At 38.4% G+C, this 13,241-nt stretch overlaps 1 protein-coding gene across 1 annotated transcript; it reads right to left on the bottom strand.

Moving 5' to 3' along the window:
• Positions 1–4,519: 4,519 nt before the first annotated feature.
• Positions 4,520–12,592, bottom strand: LOC140140084 (uncharacterized). The gene is made up of 3 exons (XM_072161904.1): positions 12,374–12,592; positions 8,527–8,852; positions 4,520–6,818 (listed from the first exon to the last, which is right to left on the bottom strand). The coding sequence occupies exons 2-3, from the start codon at positions 8,843–8,845 to the stop codon at positions 5,125–5,127; spliced, it is 2,013 nt and encodes a 670-aa protein (XP_072018005.1). The 5' UTR covers positions 8,846–8,852; positions 12,374–12,592; the 3' UTR covers positions 4,520–5,124.
• Positions 12,593–13,241: the final 649 nt, after the last annotated feature.

Here is a 13,241-nt window from a genome sequence, read left to right as displayed (position 1 = left end):
AAGTGAATACTGTTCGAAATCTGAGATGTCAGAGGAATAGACGACTGGATGGAGACAAAAAGTATGTAGATATTCAAAAAGTTCCTTCTTTACCAACTGATGTTAATGTGGACCATTTCAAAGATGCTCAATTAGCTGATCCTTTTGCTGGTCCCATTGATAAGATTTTTGGATGAAGACATATTGCCTGATAATCAAAGACAAGCACGTGATATTTTATTGCAGTCAGATCAATACTATGTCCATGAAGGTATTTTGTATCATATATGGCACACACCCGCCAAACGTCACATGCCAGAAAGAAATACTGTGCAATTTTATGTACCTGTAACCATGATTGATATCATACTTAACAACTGTCATGATAATGTTTTAGCAGCTCATTTTGGTTTTCAGAGAACATATCACAAAATCCGCCAAAGATATTTCTGGAAACGTATGTATAGAGATGTTGACAATTGGGTAAGATCGTGTATATCTTGTGCTCAGATAAAAACACATAGACACAAAGTTAGAGCTCCCATGATGACCATGAAGGTCCCCAGTGCATTTGAACGTGTAAGTGTGGATATCTTGGGTCCTCTACCTATTACAACCAATGGTAATCGGTTTGTATTGTGTTTTACAGATCACTGTACCAGATGGCCTATCTTAGTTCCAATTAAGATTATTGATGCAGCCACAGTAGCTAGAGCATTCTTTGATCATATTATATGTCAACATGGTTGTCCCCAATATTTGCTTAGTGATCGAGGTACAAATTTCCTCAGTAAACTGGTGCTTGAAGTGTGTAGAATTATGCGTACATCAAAGTTGAATACAAGTAGTTATCATCCACAGTGTAATGCTATTCAGGAACGTTTTAACTCTGTTATCTTAGATACCTTGTCACACTATGCTAATGAGTATCAGACAAACTGGGATGAGTATATTCCAGCCATTCAATTTGCATATAGGTCTACACCAGCAGACAATTCTGTAGGATTTAGCCCTTTCTTTTTATTATATGGCAGGGAAGCAAGACTACCCCTGGATGTGACATTGATGGCTAAGAGTGAATACCCAGAGAAGACAGTGAGAGAACATATCCATCATTTGGTATCTCAATTAGAAGTGTTCCGTGCAATATCTAAGCAACATCTTGAACTTAATCAAGCTAGCATGAAAGACCGTTATGATGAACATGCAAGTGATGTACAGTTTCAGGTGGGTGATACAATTTGGTTATATATTCCAGCCACTCAACCAGGCTTGTCCAAGAAGCTTATGAAATTTTGGTCAGGACCATACTTACTCGTAGAGCAAACGGGGCCCGTGAATTTCCGTGTTCGAAATCTGACAAACAATAAGTTGATGTCAGCCCCAGTGCATGCTAATCGAATGAAGTTTGCCTATGATCGATATGCCAGACCAGAAAATCATATCATGCCCAAAGATTTTGTGCAAAGGGATCCTCTAGAAGATGTTATAGATGCTGATTGTCCAGATGACTCGTTTGCCCCACTTATGGCATCCCAGGAATTGGATAAGCGCACATCTTTTATACCGGGTCTACCTTTGACTCCTGTTACCACAAGTAGTGAGTATGAAGTAGAGAAGATATTACGTGGTAGGTACAGGGACAACAAGCTTCATTATCTTATCAAGTGGCGTGATTTCCCAAGTTCCAGAAATACTTGGGAGCCTGCTGATAATTTAAACCCAGCTGCTTTGGAATTTTTGAAAAGTAATCCTGTGAAGATATCTGGCAAAAGCAGATGAATGTGTTGCAATTGAATTTTGTAATACTAATGTTGTGCATAGAGCAGATTGTAATTTATGAATTTTTGAAAACTGTGTGTTTATGGAATTTTGGCTGTATTCATTTTTCAAATTATGTGGAGAATAAAGCAGATTGTAATTTCAATTATGAATTTTTGAATTGAAAATTGCGTGTTTATAGAATTTTGGCTGTATTAATTTTTCAAAATTTGTGAAGAATTTAAGGCAGCGTGTGTTATGTTATGATGAAATACTGTATTTCATGTTATATTATATATGGTATACGGTATTCTTATGATTATGGAATTAAGAAATATGCTAAATTAGATAGTATGTATGTGTTATACTTATACTGTGTATTTTGCTTGAGTTTATATTTCAGAGAATTCGAGTCGTGCTGAATGGATTATGGACTTCTTCGGTCATTTTCGTGGTCAATCATCTGAACAATAGGTGCATTTGGATTTGAACTTGACACAGAAGAATTTTGTTCCAGTTGGTATGCAATATGTGTGATTCTGAAATGATTGTGAATTTTCGTCAGTACAATATTTGTGTGATTCCAGTATAAGATTTGATTCAGAAATAAAGAAATATTATACGGGTTAATTAACTGTGATCTGATACATGACGTCATTCTATGCAAAGTATGGTGCGCAACTTTATAAAACCTTTTTCTAGAACTTTGCATACGATTTTCATGTAAGCCCGTTATATTCTGAATCAAATATTATCAAGGTATTGGTCTTCAGCGCTGAATGTCTAAGTGCAATTTCGTCGTGTGGAATTGTTTCGTCGTGTTCGTCAAGTACTGTATCTACGGGAGGAACTGCGTCTTATTTCACAATGTTGGTGCATTGAAAACTGCAATTATATGAAGAAATCAATTCTTCTGTTATTTATATTGACATCCGTCATCAGTTATCGTCTAATTGCAAAACAAAAGCAATTCTTGTTACGTCATGTTTAAAATTTTTATGGAAAACATGATCTGAATCACACCGACAAATTGAATGTCAAGTTCATCACGCAAGTGTCAAGTTCAACGTCAAGATCAGCGTCAAGTACAGTGCAGCGAATGGGTTCAAGTCGACAGCGGTGGATCTACTGGCCAGGGATTCAGCGATTCAAGATTATGAACTCTAGGGTTAATTTTAAGGTGTAGTTTAAGGTGTAGAGTAAGATCTTCGCACTTTCTGAAACACATGGAACTTGACATTGTAAATGCCCAGTTTGGGGATTGTGCAAGGTCTTGGTCGATGTCTTTCAGAATTGTGTTAGTATGTCATCCCCTTTTCCCCTTTTTCCTTGTCTGCTGTACGAGCTTCAGAGTTTTAAAAGATGTTGTTTTTAAAAATAATTTTCTCCCCATCCAATCGTGTTTTGGAGTTAAATGTTTCAGATTAAAAGATGCAGTTAATTATTAGTCATGCAGTTACTTGATGAAATGTTATGTCTGATGTTAAAGTTTATGTTAAAAAGATATATATATATATTTAAATCATATGTTGATCAATTCAAATTGCTATTTTAAAAAGTTATATTATTAAATTAGAATTGTCAGGCGCCAATTCAAGAAAGGCAGGGCGTGTGTTATGACGCTATTTGCTTTCCATAGCTAATTTAAATATATCGCTCCGCGGCTTCGTGTCATCAATTACCCCGGCCTATTATTCGTGGTAGAAGACAGCCAGCCACAGCCGAGGATGGGGCTAAGAATATTCACTCAGCTATATTATGTTGTGACCACTTGGTTGATGAGTAATCAAAGTTTATTTGTGAAGTTATATTTTGCTCTACGTTTGTTTCTGTTTGAGTCTTTCCCCGTCTCAGATGGAAGATCCATTGGCCATGTATTTGGTTTAATTTCTAGTAATCAGATAACTGGCTAGTGGATCTTCACATCAAATACTGAGTCATATTAGAAGCATGAGCGGTAATCCGGGGTGGGGAGGGACATGTCCCCTCCACATTTTGGGATGGGGACACAATATCAAATGTCACCCCCCCCCCCTACGTTTCGGCAAATACTTCCCTGGTCTAAGTAGGCTTACTGTAAAAATGCAGGCAATATTTCGGCAAAAAACTGTGTCTAGAGATTTGCCATCGATTTGTAAACACGTGTAAAATCTAAACACCAATGTCCAACCAATGATTAGCTTTCAAACATGATTACAAATCGAGGACAAAGTGGTGTGTAGAATAGTGTTTAATCTCTAGACACTGTTTTTGCAGTATACCTTGATTTTTGGCAAAAATAGTATGAAATTTAAATTTTCTCTCGCTCCGCGCGCACTTCATCCTCTATACACATAAATTCACCTTGATTGGGGACTAAAATATTTAACCAGCTTTGCGTGAACAACACCCGCAGTTGTCCCCTTAAACGTGACTAGTAAAAAAGCTTTGCCTACTCTTACCCCTGGTATGTCCTTCTTAAAGTTCATTAATCATGCAGAAAAATCGGACCAAAATAATGCTCACTGGATAAAAAGTCCAGGCACGCCACTAGAAATGATGAACTGCAAACTGCTTCAATTGGGCCTTATGATTTTACACAATAATTGTGGAAAAAATGTCCCCCAAATGCCATCATTTGGCGCTCATTTTGTAAACGACAGACGACGACAGAGGCACCTCAGACACCCCTGCAAATAACCATTTCTTTTTATAGCTGCACTACCACTAGCAACTTTCGATGAACAGTGATAAATTAATAATTAATACTAGTATTTCAAGTCAAAGCCTCCGCCGGCCGGGTTGGGTTTCCTTCTTTATGTACTTGTTATGGCTCAATATTTTATAATCACGCTGTATAAGATTCAAGTTTGTTGTAATAAAAGTTCGTATAATTTATTGAATTCATTTCAAATCTTCAACTTCATTCACATGATGATAATAGCACGCTTCTCGCCCAAAAAGCAACATCGTTTAGCCCAATGCATCTTTATTACTATATCATGTGTGCAATTGAGTTGAGTGTAAAACTGGGGGTCTGAGTGATTTTATAGGGCAGAATAAAGTTAAGTAAATTGTTAGTTTCCCTTCTTTGGGGTGGCTCTACTTATCTGGTGGCTCAACTCACCCCGCTCTTGCCTACATGTGGTTCGAAAGAACAGGTGTTTTGATACTGCTTTTCATTGAATTAAACAACTTAGCTAATAACATTAACTTAATATTCGGCCAAGCAAATCAAACAAATCCACAAAATCACCTAAAATATACATTATTATCCCGAATTCTGCTAATAGATAATATCAATGTATGAATCACCACATTGGCTTTCCAAAACGGTTGTTTTGGGCAAGAAATATCCTTTATGTGAAGACATATACGTGTATAGTTTGTAGTTCTGGGTATTTCTTAAACCTCAAAACATTTTACTGATGAGGTATCTGCTACAATAAGTAGATTGTTATCACCAGATAACGTCATGCTGTGTACGCCTGAAACACCTTTCGTAACGCAACCGATGTACTTCCCAGAAGTGGAATATCGATAGACGGCGTATCCGTTGCCTCGATCAGCTATAAACACCTCGTCTTCGTCTTCGCCAACCTTAAACAATGTGCTTATTACAAGCCCCTCAGGACTCCAAGATGAAACACCGACGGGAATCTGAAGTTTAAACAAGATCTGTCCTGTGTTGTCTATGAGTTGGACATCACTGGACCCACTGTAAGGACTAACTATGATACTTCCTTTTGATGTGACGCTAAGAAACCATGGTGATATTGTCAGCTTGATACTCATCAGGTGTTTACCGTCTAGTGAATGGCAGCTTATGAACTTGTGAGTGATATTCCCAGCAAGAACATGACCTTGTAAGTTGAAGGCTAAGCCACACACTGTACTTGATCCATGCGTTGTGTAAGCAACGTTATCTGGTGATACCGTATGGAAGTATCGTTTATAAGTACCTTGCAAGTCAAAGATTTTCACATATGGTGTCTGCAAATCGGTGACGTAGAACAAATTGTCAGGGCCGACCTGAATGCACCATGGGTTGGATAATCTCCCTGCGTCGACACCTACATTGACGTTGAAGATAGACTTGAATGCACCGTCAGCGCCGAAAATCTTGACATTCGCTGCATGGTGATCCGATACTGCGATATCTCCTCTTGGTGTCACGGTAACATCTAGTGCATGGGCTAGCTTCTCATTTCCTGCATTTCCGAATTCCATCTTCAAGACAGGCGTCTTTTTCAACTCACGATTACGTCGTGTACCACGCGACCGAACACGACCAATGACAATCTTTTCTGAATTCTGAGCCGTGTTTTCCTCGAACTTTACTTCAGTCAAACTTTGCCCAGCGTTAATGATCGTAGCAGGTTCTGCTGCAACAACTTCTTGTAATACAGCTTTCAGACTCCCGTAATCAGACGCAAGCTCAAATTCAGATCCACTTTCTTTCAGTATTTTTGTAATCGCCTTTGCTGTTGATACGCGGGATGTGATGGAAAGCAGCTGGTTATCAGCGGTCTTGATGGTTTCTAATCCTTCCTTCTCTATGGTGTTTAATTCTTCTTCAACTACCTTCCGTGCCTCCTCAAGGCGTTTTAGATAGGAAGACTTCAATTTCTGGACGGTATCTTTAATCTGAATCCTGGCTTCGGAAACAGCTAGATCAAAATCCCGTCTTTTCTTACGAATATCCTTCAAAGCTTTATTGACTTCTTCCTCATTCTTTCCAGAGCTTTCCTGCAACTGTTGAAGTTGTTTATTTCTCTCCTTGGCGGCCTGTTCTAACTCAGAATGCTTATGTACTGGATGTCGATGTGCAATAAAACCGCACTGGCGACAGATGGGGACATCGCAGGTTTCACAATAGAACAACAGGGTTTCACCTTTGTGTTTCACGCACATCTTCTGCTCATAAGCACTGGCATCCAGGACCTTACCTTCGCGAAGTTCCTGAAGGGTAATAACAGGATGGTCTTTGCTGTGTCGTTGTGACTTGTGGATGGCAAAACATTGTTTACATAAGTAGTCATCGCACTCCGTACATCGAGCTACGGCAGTAGGTGGAAGTGACTTGTCGTCCTGTTCGTCTGTATAAGATAAACGTTTAAAACCAAAACTAGGTTAGACTCAGGCCCATAGCTCTTGATCAGATAAGAGCCCTCGCAGTACCTTAGAAGATCCAGTGATCTCCTTTTAAAATAAACCCAAGCAAGTGACCTGTAAAGAAAATGTACAGTAAAGGCCAATCCCTGCCTGGTAAACCATTCTATCAAAAATTAATACCACTCCGAGTACCGCTTATAGAAGCTTGCCTAAGGCAAGCTACAATACCAGCTACACCAACACACCTGTGCTCAGAAGTTGGACCACTATCCCTTGATCACCAACATCACAGGGCCACAGTATAAACTGTAGTGCACTGTCTACCCCATCCTACCAACCGCGAATGTCTACGGCCGGTCTTCAGACCATAGTGTCAGAGGGGATATGGCATGGTTTTTCCTTTCTTTTTCTTTCTATCTGATGGAAAATAGGTCGGCTTTGGTGCAAAGCTATTAGGCTCATAGACCGGTGTAGACAGGATTCTCTTTTGAAAGGTCTATATTAACATTTTGCTCTAGAAAAGTGGAACTACATACGTCTCCCCCTTACACTTTTTTTTATTAGACTAGTGGAAAATCTCAAAAATTTGTTTGTATGAAATTGTTGAGGTATTCTTTATCTTTAAAGTTGATCTTTAAAGTATATTTACTAATTTGGACCTGCTGAAAAATGCTCTGATTTCATTCATTAACATGTCAAATTATATGCCTGGTCGTTATTGCAAATATCTAAATTGTGGTTGCGCAGTTATGTTCCAAAAAGTATCGAAGGGCAATTTTCAAGTTGTACAGGGGTCAAAAATTAAAAAGATAGGTTTCCACTATATCTGTAATGTATAGTTAAGGGGGATGTCATATTTTTTCGGAAAGGGGTCATGAATATATCAGTGACCCCCCCCCATCGCTAACTAAATGTTTTTATGACCCACCTAACTCGGTTTGAATTTTCACAGTCTTGAGAGAAATTATACATTGTTGGTACTAAAGTACAGACTGTGCAAAATATTGATTGTAAGTGTAAAGTAGATGCGGAAATTTTGATGTGTAAAGAATATTTCGCATACATATTTATTTAGCCCCCTTACTGAGGTAGAATTGTTAAGCCTATTTAAAAGGACAATTGCCATTGAAACCAATTTACCACGTAACATAATAACTATACAACACAGATATGTGAAAACTTCTTTCTCACTGCCTGAAGCTAGACAAACAATTTGGTACAAGTTTCATGAAAATCGGAGCAACTTTAATTTTTGACCCCTGTATTTAATACTGGGAAAATTGATCTTCGACCCTTTTCGGCACATAACTCCACAACCACAGGTCGTACATGCACAAAATTAATATTTTTGTGAGTCTGACGCCCAGACGCGTAACTTGATATGCTAGTGGGAAAAATCGGAGCAGGCTTAATTTTTGAACCCTGTACAATCCTATGGGGTCATTTCTGTGGTCATTTTGAGGGTCATAGGCTCAAAATAACGCTTGCTCACCACATTTTTTTTATTCAGCAGGATGAAACTTTGTCTAGTCTATGTGTGCAGAAACATAAGTACCGTTACTTTATAATGTAATGTTTGGAGCCTAATTTAATTTCCGCATTATTGAATGTAAGTTTTCAATTATAGTATTATACGAATTGACGTTTTTTCCCCTAAATTTATTGTAAACGTAACAATAAGGATAAAAGTACCTTCTCCGCCGAACCAAGTACACGAAGTACAGTGAATCGTTTCTTTAGACATCAATTCCATCTGCATGGCCTTCTGTTCCGTTAGCCGGTGGACAATCGCTAGTGGTTGCCATTCTTTCAAGCCACCTGGTGGGATGTCGAATTCTTCTCCACATTCAACACATTTCACTTTGCTTATAGGTGAATCTTTGGCTTGGTCGTCTAAGCAGGTTGCACAGTAGCTGTGTAAACAAGGAAGACTACGGGGAGACTTCAGAAGTTGATGACATTTACTGCACTTGGTAAGGTCACATGATTGAGAGGTCATCGAGGCAGCCATGACGAATCTGGGATAATAATAATAATGATGATAATAATAACTGAGTATAACTTTTGTTATAGATGTGTTTCCTCTCAAATAAATGTAAAAGATTGAGAATTCTTTCTTTCTTTCTCTCTCTTTATCACTCTCAAACAAGCTCATATATGCAGAATTTTCTGTTCTTCAATTAAAGGAAAATAAATGAATCAAAATAATAATAAATGATAATACCTGGATATTTGTAACGGGAACTTCAATATCAGCTCAACAGCTAATCTTATAAAACTGTTATTTGTGACCGTACACGAAGCTACACGACGAATGAGCCGTAAATTCCCCCCGGTCAATTTTGTTTTATTTCGTGTATAGAAAATATAAATTTATATCAAAAGCTTTAAAATGGTATATCATTTGACTTCAAACGATATCCAGAAGCGGGGTTATGGTTTGTGAACCTTCAACAAAATGGTCGCTTTTTTCGTTTCTACGTGTGTCTCTTTTGCACATTGCTGGTACATGTAATAAATATCAAACCGTCATAATTGGCGGTCATTTCAGATCAATGAGATCATCCCTAAGTCAACGAGGTTCAAGAATGTTCTCTCATTGTTAATTGTTGGTTATACATACCTAGACAAAATACAATACTTTGTAACCCACTACTTGAACAGGATTTAGCCAAAGCAAACAAAGACCAGAGCTATTAAGAATTCTATAGACATCTGAGGTAAAAGCTTATTATCCTCTTCAACAATAGGATTATTGATTGGTTTAAAAGGTGTTTGACCATCAAAATGAAAATAGATGTCGCGCCAACTTGAGGTACCGATGAATACGACCTTCATGCACATTTTACACTGTAACTCAGAATAAAATTTAGGACATTTACGGCTTATTCGTGCTCTACGGTCACATTTAATTATTAAACTTAATCACGTCAATTAATTTAGGAGTTAACGAGCTGTACACAATGACCACAAACTCAAATCCAATGTGTAGTTCGCATGCTGTTGCTTAGAGGTAAAATTGTATTTTGTTTTGTACACGGATTCTGTAATATGTAAATGTTCCTTTGACATGCAAAGTACATGTTTTAATCATTCGCGTAACAGTTACTTATAATTATCTTAATTAACTTGAGTGTAAACTGTTCTTTTGGGGTGAATCAAACCCGCCTGTTTATCAAATTATTCAGTGACAAGGTTATCTCTGAATTTGGCAGGTGTTAATTCATGCAATTAAAACATCAATTAGCACCTGTCAAATTCAGTGAATTCAATTTCAAATTCAATTTGATAACCAGGCAAGTTTAGTTCACCCAAGAAGAACTGGTTTGGCGGGGCTTAATTCTCTTTAAGCTTCATTAATATTCCTGTATACATTCGCCAAACTGGAATTAAGATGTTCATGAACTATATGAACAACAGCTCAAGTATGAGTACGGTATAGCCAGGAAAGTTGAAAAAGAAGGAGGAAGAACGGAATTATATCCTTGAGATAATCCCGTAGGTTATCCTGTCGCACCTATTCATAGTCCTTTATTCTCAAGTAGCTACACATCTACTTGAAAGTAGCCTTTGATGTGATGTGCCTTGCCGACTACGGTTGATTAATTTTCACTCCAGAATTGAAACCATATCCAATGTTTCTATAGATAATTCCTTGAAAGTATGACACGTGTGTGTTAAGTACCTGATGTTGCTCTGCAGGGATACCGCACGTGGATGCTATAAGAAAGAAATGTAGTTTTGAAAAAAAAAAAAAAAAATCCGCCCATTTTGGAATATATATTAATTATTTAGGAGAGTGTTTTAGGATTTTGTTAGAAACGGGATGATTTTTGATCATCTATATTTTATTGTTTTAATGTATTTTCCTGTCATTTCCTGCAAACCTAATAAAGATATTTTGATAATTGAAAATAGTCTGTATCATAAATCGTAGAGGTTGAAAGCGTAACCAAGCGTGCAAAATTATTATTTGCCATGGAACTTCGGTCATATTTTATTTGAAATAAACTGGATGTTAGGATCTGCATTCATGGTATGCATGGTATTGATGGTATACAGACACTGACCTTTCCCTAAAACCAGTAAGCAGCAACTTGTGTATCACACCCGTCATGGGTTCGAACCCTTTTGTTGTATTTTATTGTTAAACCTAAATAGCGTGATTGCTTTTGAATGAGCGGCAACACACATATTTTGTTTGAGGATAGCTGGATCTATCTCCTTCTTTTACATCTTCTCTGGGTATAGCCTAACTGCAATATATAGGGCCCAGGTCCTATCGATTTAGCAAGAATCGGGATCAAGACTTTTGTCTTTTTAGTAGCAAGGTAATCAGATTCTATGCAAAAAGCAGGAACATTGCAGTGTAAACATACATTAGGGGTTGTGCAATAATTATGATAACGGTGAGGAAATGTGGGGGGGGGGCAAGAATTGCTTGGCAAACCAAGAAGGGGAGGTTAAGCGATTTTTTGGCGCACAAACGTAAAAATATAACATTTCCTGTTCACTATTGCATAATTATATCTAGACATATAGACCATGATGTAAGGTTTGGAGCTGTTTGGAAATTGGAAACCGATTTGGTATGGGGGAAAAGATTTTTTGGCAGACCGAGGGAGGCAGGTAGGCCCCCCCCCCTATTTTGGGGGGAGTAATTTTGAAATTTTACGCCCGGGCTCATACACTAGTGGAAGTTTAAATGAGAATTCTTTCAAAAGCGATGAGAATTGGACAACTTTCAACCCTGTATATGCTTTCTCATCCAAATGAATGAGAAATACTAGGCCTGATAACTTGTAAACAACCTGGGTGCACATTGTTTTAAACGAGAAAATTTTACACGATTAGGGGTGGGGCAATACTCATGTGTACCCCCGGTCTGGTGAATTATAGGGGGGGGCAAAGATTTTTGGCAGGCCAAAAGGGGGGGGGGCAAGCATTTTTGGCAGGTCGAAAGGGGGGGGTCAAGCGATTTTGGCAGGTCAAGGGGGGGGGCAAGCAATTTTTGGCACATATATTTTGGGCACCATTTCTATATTACGCCCTTAAAAGGTGTAGGAAAACGTTAGGAACACATTCAAATATGCAAAATTTCCTGCTCGCATTCTATGAAAGACAATTTACGGTTTGAAATTCAGGTTCCCCAAAATCTTGCATGTGTAGGGGGAGGGGGTCAAGGAATTTTTGACATGTCGAAAGGAGGGAAAGGATTTTTGGCACGGCCAAAGGGGGGGGGGGCAAGCGATTTTGGCAGACCATTTTGAAAATTCACCACCCCGGGGGTACACATTTATTATTGCACAGCCCCTTACGATTTAGTATAGCTTAGGCCTATAGCATGCCCCGATCAACCCCACAGGGTTTATTGTAAATATGTGACAATTATTGCACGGCCCCATATATATATTCAGTACGGTATTTTCCGGGGTAATTTAATATATCAATGGAATTACTAAAAGTATACAACGATACGGTGTTTTCTTCAGTCTTGCTAACCATTAAAATGATAATATATGAAGCCGCATAAACTTACCATGCACTGTCTTCTACTTCTACTTCTACTTCTACGAAAATACTCGTTAACGCCTGCTCTGCAACTAAACGAGGGATGTGTGTGGTGTCGGTTTTACTGAATTCAGGATTATTTTCCTTCCAAAACCATGAAAACCTGGTCCGTATTTCGGCTTGCAATGGAAAATACATGTATACCATGTATACACAGATGTCGAGTGGAGGACTAATGAACTATGAACCGCTGATGGCGGCGCATCATGTCACGACGGAAAGCTGTACAGGACATGACTGTACACCGGGTAAAGCTTATACACCAGACAACTCGTTTTAGATATCAGACAAAGCGATGCAGAATACTGTCAGCAATACATTTTAACATCGATCGGAAACACATAGTTTATTATGTTGGGTTGGGTTTTTTTTTCGTTCCTCTGGTTGTGTTAAATTTGGAAAAATCGTTCTGTTTTTCCCGCGAATTCACAGTTGTGTCCCCAAAGCACTTCCATACATTCATTATTTTAGGGATTCCCCGGTATCTTTCCGTTCACGCAATGTCTGATGCAGTGGTAAGGGAGTGTTCAGAAATACTTTTGTAGGGGGTATTACATGTAGTGTTAATTAAAACTAAATTTTGAACTACCCCCCCTCCCCCCTCCCCCGCTTTTCACATTCTCGAGCGCCGTGGCTCAAATAATCATGGTACAAAATGAACATTGGAGTCGGCAAATCCTGGTACGCCTCTGTCTCACGCCAAGCAATTCCAAAAAGTTGACAGCCCTGGTTCCTTCTGGTCTGCTCTTTAAATCACTACGAATCACAAAATACAGGGTGAGTAAAAAAAAGTGCAATAGAGCAAATAATCGATATTTATGCAAAAACAAAGTCGA

Source organism: Amphiura filiformis, chromosome 18 (genome assembly GCF_039555335.1).
Source record: "Amphiura filiformis chromosome 18, Afil_fr2py, whole genome shotgun sequence".
Classification (NCBI taxonomy): Eukaryota; Metazoa; Echinodermata; class Ophiuroidea; order Amphilepidida; family Amphiuridae; genus Amphiura; species Amphiura filiformis.
Note: the sequence above shows the minus strand (reverse complement) of the source record. Positions and strands in the feature narration are given on the sequence as shown.

Bases quoted from the DNA above. Each gene is read 5' to 3' on its own strand.
- LOC140140084 (XM_072161904.1), bottom strand. From the start codon at position 8,845: ATGGCTGCCTCGATGACCTCTCAATCATGTGACCTTACCAAGTGCAGT. The intron at 6,819-8,526 runs GTACTTTTATCC...TATCTTATACAG, and splicing joins TACTTGGTTCGGCGGAGAAG to ACGAACAGGACGACAAGTCA.